Here is an 8,402-nt window from a genome sequence, read left to right as displayed (position 1 = left end):
TTTCTGCTGACCCGTGATTTCTTAGAATTATCCCAAGTAATCCAGCTCATCCCATTACTGAATATGTTATTCAAGTTTCCCTAGTGTCTCAAAAAAGAAACCAACTTTATTAAGGCTGATATGCCATTTGTAATAAATTTTCTTTGTCATTTCACAGACATGAATTCCCCAAACCTAACTTCTGCCTACTGAAGACAAACAATTTAATCCTAACTTTAGAAAATAAACACTGAAGCATAAAAAAAAAGATTCCTGATCATTCAGGGGTTACCAAGATTGTGCTGCCCACCCTAGTCAATAACCAAAAAGGAAACAGGTCTCTAAGAGAGTGTCTGTCTGGTGCATTCAAACACAATTTCTCCAGGTTTAAAGAGAAAACCCCCCTCTCTACACCTACAGTCCGAGGGCGAGCTCACTCTGGCATCACGTTCCCTGGGGTGAGTTTTCTTCTAGAAGAGTCCAGGGGTAGAGGAAAGGAGTAGGAGGCAGGGAGTCCAGTTCAGGGAGAGGGATTCCGGGGCGGGAAGTGAAGGGACAGGGGCCGGACCCAGCTTGGGGGTCTCTCCTGGTTTCCTCAGACAGCTCCTGGGCCGGGACTCAGGGAGACAGTGTGACAAAGAGCGCTTGGTGCAGGAGAGGGGTAAGGGGAATGTCGCAGCGCCCCGGGCGTGCCTCTCAGAGTGTCGGGGGCGGGGAAGCTCAGCGTTGGGGATTCCCCGTCTCCCCGGGGTTTCACTTCTCCCTGTTCCAACCCGTGTCAGGTCCTTCTTCCTGGATACTGCTGACGCGGCCCCAGTTCTCACTCACATTGGTTGTCGATTTCCAGAGAAGCCAATCAGCGTCGCCGCAGTTCCAGGTTGTAAAGTCCCCACGGACCTACCCGGACTCAGAGTCTGCCCAGACCCAGAGGATGGAGGTCTCGCCCCGAACCCTCCTCCTGCTGCTCTCGGGGGTCCTGGCCCTGACCGAGACCTGGGCGGGTGAGTGCGGGGTCGGGAGGGAAGCGGCGTCTGCGGGGAGGAGCGAGAGGACCGCCCGGCGGGGGCGCAGGACCCGGGCGCCGCGCGGGGAGGAGGGTCGGCCGGGTCTCAGCCCCTCCCCGCCCCCAGGCTCCCACTCCATGAGGTATTTTTCCACCGCCGTGTCCCGGCCCGGCCGCGGGGAGCCCCGGTACATCTCCGTCGGCTACGTGGACGACACGCAGTTCGTGCGGTTCGACAGCGACGCCGAGAATCCGAGGATGGAGCCGCGGGCGCCGTGGGTGGAGCAGGAGGGGCCGGAGTATTGGGACCGGGAGACACGGAACGCCAAGGACGCCGCACAGACTTTCCGAGTGAGCCTGCGGACCCTGCGCGGCTACTACAACCAGAGCGAGGCCGGTGAGTGACCCCGGGCTCGGGTCACAGACCCCTCCCCACTCCCACAGAGAAGCCCGCGTCGCCCCGAGTCTCCGGGTCCGAGAGTCACCCCGAGGCTGCGGGACCCGCCGAGACCTTCGACCCCAGAGGAGCCCAAGGGGACTTTCACCCGGTTTCATTTTCGGTTTAGGCCAAAATCCCCGCGGGTTGGGGGGGGGGCGGGGCTGAGTGGGCGTGGCTGACCGCGGGGGCGGGGCCAGGGTCTCACACTATCCAGTGGATGTCTGGCTGCGACGTGGGGCCGGACGGTCGCCTCCTCCGCGGGTACCGGCAGTTCGCCTACGACGGCGCCGACTACATCGCCCTGAACGAGGACCTGCGCTCCTGGACCGCGGCGGACACGGCGGCTGAGATCACCAAGCGCAAGTGGGAGGCGGCCGGTGCGGCGGAGCACCACAGGGCCTACCTGGAGGGAAGGTGCGTGGACTGGCTGCGCAGATACCTGGAGCGCGGGAAGGACACGCTGCAGCGCGCGGGTACGCGGGGCCGCGGGGCGCCTCCCACATCTCCTGTAGACGTCCCCGCTCTGCTCCCACAAGGAGGGGAGGAAAATGGGACCAACGCTAGAAGGTCGCCCTCCCTCTGGTCCAGAGCAGGAAGACGCCTCCTGGGTGTCCAGATCCTGTTCCAGGGAGTGACTCTGAGGACCCGCCCTTCCCTCTGGGACAGTTAAGGGATGAGTCCCCCAGGGAATGGAGGGGAAGACAGTCCCTGAAAGACCGATCAGCGGTTCCCTCTGACCCCGCAGCAGCCGTGGGCACCGTGACTTTTCCTCTCAGGCCGTGTTCTCTGCCTCACACTCTGTATTTGGGGTCTGATTCCCGCCCTTCTGAGTCGCTGGCCTCACTCAGGCCAGGACCGGACGTCCGCGTTCTCCCCGTCAGAGACTAGAACTTTCTGAGGAGTAGGAGATTATCTCAGACCCCTGGGGCCAGGCTGGTGTCTGGATTTCGCACTCCCTTCCCTCACCGGGTTTGTCCTGTCCATTCTCAGGAGGTCACATGAGCACTGCTGGAGTGTCCCATGAGGGATGCAAAGTGCCTGAATTTTCTGACTCCTCTCCTCAGACCCCCCAAAGACACACGTGACCCACCACCCCGTCTCTGACCGTGAGGCCACCCTGAGGTGCTGGGCGCTGGGCTTCTACCCTGCGGAGATCACACTGACCTGGCAGCGGGATGGGGAGGACCAGACCCAGGACACCGAGCTTGTGGAGACCAGGCCTGCAGGGGATGGAACCTTCCAGAAGTGGGCGGCTGTGGTGGTGCCTTCTGGAGAGGAGCAGAAATACATGTGCCATGTGCAGCACGAGGGGCTGCCGGAGCCCCTCACCCTGAGATGGGGTAAGGAGGGGATTGGGGGTCAGGTCTCTTCTCAGAGAAAGCAGGGGCCCTTCTGGAGCCCTTCAGCAGGGTCAGGGCTGAGCCTGGGGTCAGGCCTCTCACCTTCCCATCCTTTCCCAGAGCCGCCTTCCCAGCCCAGCGTCCCCATGGTGGGCATCGTTGCTGGCCTGGTCCTCCTTGGAGCTGTGCTCACTGGAGTTGTCATCGCTGTGATGTGGAGGAAGAAGAGCTCAGGTGGGGAAGGGGTGAGGGTGGGGTCTGGGTTTTCTTGTCCCAGTGGGGGTTTCACGCCCAGGCAGAAGTGTGCCCTGCGTCATTCAGGGGCCATGTTTGCTCACACTTGCTCTATTGTAAAGGATATGGAAAGTGAAGAACAAATTTATCACCTTGACGATGGTGGTAATGGGGACCTGAATCCCAGAAGTCACCAGTCACAGGGACAGGTTCCTGCTGAGGACAGACCTCCAGGAGGGCAGTTGGTTAAGTCCCTCCTTTCCTCGTGTTTCTTAATCTTGGCCTAGATCTTCAGTCACAGTTCTGGAACCTTCTCTGGGGTCTAAGACTAAGGGGATCTTCTAGCACCTCATGGCCCTGCCTCTTCTCTGGCCTCTCACAGGGCATTTTCTTTCCACAGGTGGAAAAGGAGGGAGCTATGCTCAGGCTGCCTGTAAGTATGGGGGACAAAGGTCCCTGAGACCTTTGGGATAGTGTAGACAGGAGCCCATGGGGGAGCTCGCGCACCCCATAATTCCTCCTGTAGCCGCATCTCCTGTGGGCTCTGACCAGGTCCTGTTTTGTTCTGCCCCAGGCAGCGACAGTGCTCAGGGCTAGATGAGAGTCTCACGGCTCGTAAAGGTGAGAGCCTAGGGGCCTGATGTGGGAGAGGTGGGGAAGTGGGGACAAAGCTGGGCTTCTGGGGAGTCTTTGAAGGGACATTTTGAGTGTGTCGTGCCCTGTTCATAGTGTCACCACTTACTGTGACTGACCTGAATTTCTTCCTGCTTATTTTTTTCTGCAGTGTGAGACAGCTGCCTGTGTGGGACTGAGCGATGCAGGATTTGTTCACGCCTCCCCTTTGTGGCTTCAGGAGCCTCTGACTTCTCTATCTGCAAAGGCCTCTGAATGACTCTGTGTCCCTGTTCCCGTAATGTGATGGGGTGGAGAGGCCAGCCCACCCCTGTGTCCTGTCCCCTCTGCCACACTGATGTGTGCCCTCTGCCCAGTCATGTTTCCTGTCCCAGCGAGGAAGGACTGGGACGTCTCCATCCCTGTCTCAACGTCATGGTGCGCTGAGCTACTTCCCTACTGAAAATAAGAATTGAATATAAATTTATTTTCTCAAATTCTTGTAATGAGAGGTTGATGGGTTAATTAAAGGAGGAATTTCCTAAACTTTGAGAGTGGAAATAAATGGAAGACCTGAGAACCTTCTGGAATCCTTGCGTTTGTTGTGCTGAGTCTGCTGTAAGTGGGGACAGAACAGGCTGTGAGGAGACTAGTATGGACTGGGCTGCGCCTAGGCTGTGCTCAGTCCATCATGGGCTTTATGTGGTCACCCCTTGGCTGTGTCGTCCTCTCTGTTGTCCTTGTCCCAGTAGAACCTTGTCCAGCAGGACCTGTGATGACAGAGGCTGAGATACCACCCAGGGCAGCCCCTGCACACGGGAGTCTCCGTGGTATCAAAAGATGAACTTTCAGACCCAGAAATCTCTTGCCCTCCTTCTAGGGCTCTTTCCTGAATTCTGTTCTCCATCTGTTCCCCAGCCTTTTTATTCCTTTATTTTTATTTATTTTTAATTTCTATGGATACATGATAATTGTCTATGTTTATGGGGTACATGTGATGTTTCGGTATAAGCATACAATGTGTAATGATCAGATCTGGGTAATCAGACTCCCTCACCTCAAACGTTTATCCTTTCTTTGTGTTGGGAACATACTAAAGCTTCTAGTTGATTTGAAATATATAGTGAATTACTAACTGTAATCACTCTATTGTGCTAGTGAACACTAGATGTTATTCCTTCTATCAAACTGCATTTTTATACCCATTTCCAGCCTCCAGTAACCACCATTCTATTCACCACTTCTGTGAGGTCAGTTTTTTTAGCTCCCACATGTGAGAGAGACACACGACATCTGTCTGTCTGTGTGCCTGGCTTATTTCTCTTGATGTAACGTCCTCCAGTTCCATCCAGGTTGCTGCACCCAACCTTTTTAAAGGAACCCAATTCTGGAATTAGGACAGATCCCACCATTTCTTATCTTAGATAAATTCCTATTAGGTTTCTATCTCCTCTGCTAACCTACTCCCATCCCTGCCCTTAGTTCTAGTAATCCTGTCGCTGGCTCAAATCCAAACTCAAGGATTTATAAAGTAGGCTCTAAATTAGCTGTATATTTGTGTGGCAAGTTGGACCCATAGTCAAGGATGATGGTTATTCCTAGGGGAGAAATATCTCTGTGTGCTGCAGTGTGCGGGAAGGTTGTGTGGGTCGGACGGAGGGAGGACAGAACAGCGCAGGTGGCATTGATGTCAGCGTGTAAACACAATGTCAGTGTGACAGGACAGTGTGCCACAAAACAGCACTTGCCCTGAGGCTACATTAATAAAGATCCTGTGTCTAGACTAGGGCTGTGCTCTACAGTGATAGTTCATTCAACTGTCATTGTTTGGCCAGATACATGACAGACTGTTCCTGCACGTGAGGAACATCATTAAAGTAAAAACAGAAATATTCCTGGCCTTGTGCAGTGTATGTTCCAGTGGGAAGAGACAGACTATGTTCTACGAGCAGAGCAAACAAGGAAAGTGTTTCAGTTAGAAGACAGTGAGTGTTACAGGGGAACATGACCCAGAGTGTGGGGTGTGGGGACAGGCAAGGTGGCTGTGGCACTGGGGGCTCAGCGTGGCCCTTGTTGCAAAGAAGGGAAACATGGACGCTCCGTGCTCTGAGGAAGGATTTGAAGGACACGATGAAGTGTCTGCGAGGACGCTGGGAAGTTCTTTCCAGGCAGGGGAAGCTTAGCGCAAACGCACCGGGGCAGGAAGGCGTCTGCGCTGTGGGAGGAGCGAGGAGGCCGGGAGGCTGCACAGAGAGCAACTGAGATGAGGTCAGAGGTGGGGCTGGAGCAGGTGGGCCTGAGGGTGTGGGGAGGGTCTGACCTTTGCTCTGAGTGAGATGGGGACTTATAGGACAGTTCTGAGCAGAAGACGACATGGTGCAACTTCCCTTTTTAAAGTATCTGTCTGGCTGCTGTGCTGAGAGCAGAACTGAGAGGCAGGAGGAGCGAGGAGTGGGGAACAGCGGGAAAGGAGGGCAGGTTCCAGGCTGCAGGTGGCGGCTGAGCAGCGGAAATCCAGGGAAGCGCTGGGTTCTGGATCCATTTTGAAGATGGACTCTACAGCGTCTCCTAGTGCATCTGGGGTGTGAGAAGAGGCATCCGGGAGGACACGCACAGTGTGGGCTGTGTGAGCGGAAGGACGGAGCTGCCGTCCGTGGAGATGGGGACGACTGTGGCAGGGCGTGTTTGAGGAGGGGGCGTCCCCAGGAGTGCAGGGGAGGGGGCTGGGGTGGCAGCTGGACAACAAGTCTGGACTTTAGGAGAAATGTCTGTGCTGGAGGAGTAGATTTGGGGGTGACACCATGTAACTGATATTTAAAGCCTCGAGCGGGGATGAGGTCGCCAAGGGAGTGACTGGCTACAGCAGAGAAAGGGAACAAGGACTGAACTGTGGTCCTCCAGTGCTGAGGATCTGATCCGACCACGCGCCCAGAGCCGACTGCACAGTTCCGACGCCACGTCCAGGAGGCGCAGAGACCAGGGAGTCCCAGACTGCACCGTGTGTGCAGGAGTCCCCTGGATGTGGCGCTGAGACACAGAAGGTCAGGAGTGGAGCATGATGTCCCGTGTTGGTGACAAGGGTGGAGCTGATGCTGCTGGTCTTCAGGTCACACGTCCGCAGCAAGAACACAGAGCAGGATACCCACGTGTGTGCTCAGCCCACCTGCAGGGCTTGGTAAACACGCGAGTCCTTGCTCTTGTGCGGGACACTCTGAGCAGGTGGTTCTGGGAGAGGCCTGAGTATTGTTCAAGCGCCACCGGCAAGCCCAGTGCCCAGCCAGACTGGAGCCCTGAGGCCATTGACCAGAGAGTGCCCAGGGTGGGTCTTACACCCATTTAAATGTCCTCTTTTCCCTCAGGGAGAAAAAGGAGAACATGTGTCATTAATTGTGAAACATGATGTTGGGAGATTCGCATCGTTCTCCCTACCATGGGGTACAGCCAGGTAGAAGGTTCCGGTATCGGCTCTCAGCTCTGCATATAGAACATCCCTGAATCCTGCTCTCTGACACTGTTCCCCAGACTGATTTTTCATTCACTTCTTGCAGCAAACAATGGAAACCAAATTTTTCTAGTTTACACATTCGTGTATATGTAATTGGGGCTAATTTTATTGGAGGGAAGGCCACAAAGCCAGGCTTGTGGCTACACAGCCAGAAGCAGAATCCACAGTCCACCCTAGGTCAGATCCCTTGGAGGAACCTCTGCCCCTGCTGCTGGGGACAGATGCCACTGCTCACACCTCTGACACCCTGATGCTGGACACTGGGCCCTGCGGCAAGGAGTGCTGTCACCGCACATCCTGGCAAGTGGACGTCACCACTGCCACTTGTCCATCTTTACCAAAATGTGTTTTGCACAGTCCCAGCCTCTCTGTGTCACCTCATCCTGGTCAGAGTCTGGCAGGTGGAGCCTGAGCCTCATGTCCATGTTCAATGAAGAGGTGACTGGAGAGTGTCCTTTCCTGTGGAGGGAGGCAGTGTCTGTCCCCTCTGAAGATTTTCAGTGTGCAATTTTGATATAGTGTGAGGGTGCAGGTGCCGGGAGGTTAGGGGTGGAAGAGGAGTGACAAACTCCCGTCCTTGCAGCAGTGATGTGAGATAAGAGCTTCGTCTGGCACTTTGCAGGCTCTTGGTCGGCCGGATGAACAAGAGACTAGTAAACAACATCTTTCCACCCATTGCCTTGAGAGTATGATGCTACCTCCGGCTTTCGTCTGTACCCGTGTGCACTCTACATCTTTGGGGTGGCATCGTGGTGTTAGAAACGACCCGCAGTGTCGTTAGGAAAGTAGTCAGACACTGCAAACTGTCTGGGCAAGGCCCAACCTTTATTTCTGATCAGAAGGGCGCCAGCGGCAGTCAGAGCAGCCGCACTACAGGGGGGTCCTCACCTTTCATCCCCAACACAGACCTGTGGCTGTGTCTCGTCCCATTGGCCGGGATTTCCACCCACAGTCTTGTTCTTACCCGACTGGCTAAGGGGTGTTGCTAAGACACACAGGAAGAGGGGGTAGGGGCTCTCAGGGTAGTAGATGTTTAGAATCGGCAGGCTAGTCAGGCATAGTAAGGCGTGCGGAAGTGAGTTACTTCCTGACACTTTGGCAGAAAAGATCAAACCAAGGTTATTTCCCCCTGCAATGGGATGGTGAAACAATTACTCAAAACATCTTCTTGACTAGGTGTCTTACTAGAGCAAAATGTTCAGGTCTGTAATACCTCAGAGGATCTGTGTGCTCTAACATTTTGTATTAATATTTATAATTTCTTGTGTATGGAAATATTTCTGGGGAGTG

The 8,402-nt window shown here is 54.9% G+C and overlaps 1 protein-coding gene across 3 annotated transcripts; it reads left to right on the top strand.

The window, feature by feature from the left end:
- The first annotated feature begins 779 nt into the window (after positions 1 to 779).
- On the top strand, positions 780 to 4,187 carry LOC105817290 (HLA class I histocompatibility antigen, A-11 alpha chain-like). 3 transcript variants are annotated; one of them, XM_012652945.1, is made up of 8 exons: positions 780 to 980; positions 1,110 to 1,379; positions 1,619 to 1,894; positions 2,486 to 2,761; positions 2,882 to 2,995; positions 3,396 to 3,428; positions 3,570 to 3,616; positions 3,780 to 4,187. In XM_012652945.1, exons 1-7 carry the CDS (start codon positions 911 to 913, stop codon positions 3,590 to 3,592), a joined length of 1,062 nt encoding a protein of 353 aa, XP_012508399.1. In that variant the 5' UTR covers positions 780 to 910; the 3' UTR covers positions 3,593 to 3,616; positions 3,780 to 4,187. The 3 variants fall into 3 exon arrangements, with proteins under 3 accessions (XP_012508399.1, XP_012508397.1, XP_012508398.1); XM_012652943.1 differs by having other exon boundaries at positions 887 to 1,379; XM_012652944.1 differs by lacking the exon at positions 3,570 to 3,616 and having other exon boundaries at positions 887 to 1,379; positions 3,780 to 3,833.
- The last annotated feature ends 4,215 nt before the right edge of the window (positions 4,188 to 8,402 follow it).

The sequence above is a fragment of the Propithecus coquereli genome, unplaced genomic scaffold, assembly GCF_000956105.1.
Source record: "Propithecus coquereli isolate 6110/MARCELLA unplaced genomic scaffold, Pcoq_1.0 Scaffold404, whole genome shotgun sequence".
Classification (NCBI taxonomy): domain Eukaryota; kingdom Metazoa; phylum Chordata; class Mammalia; order Primates; family Indriidae; genus Propithecus; species Propithecus coquereli.
Note: the sequence above shows the minus strand (reverse complement) of the source record. Positions and strands in the feature narration are given on the sequence as shown.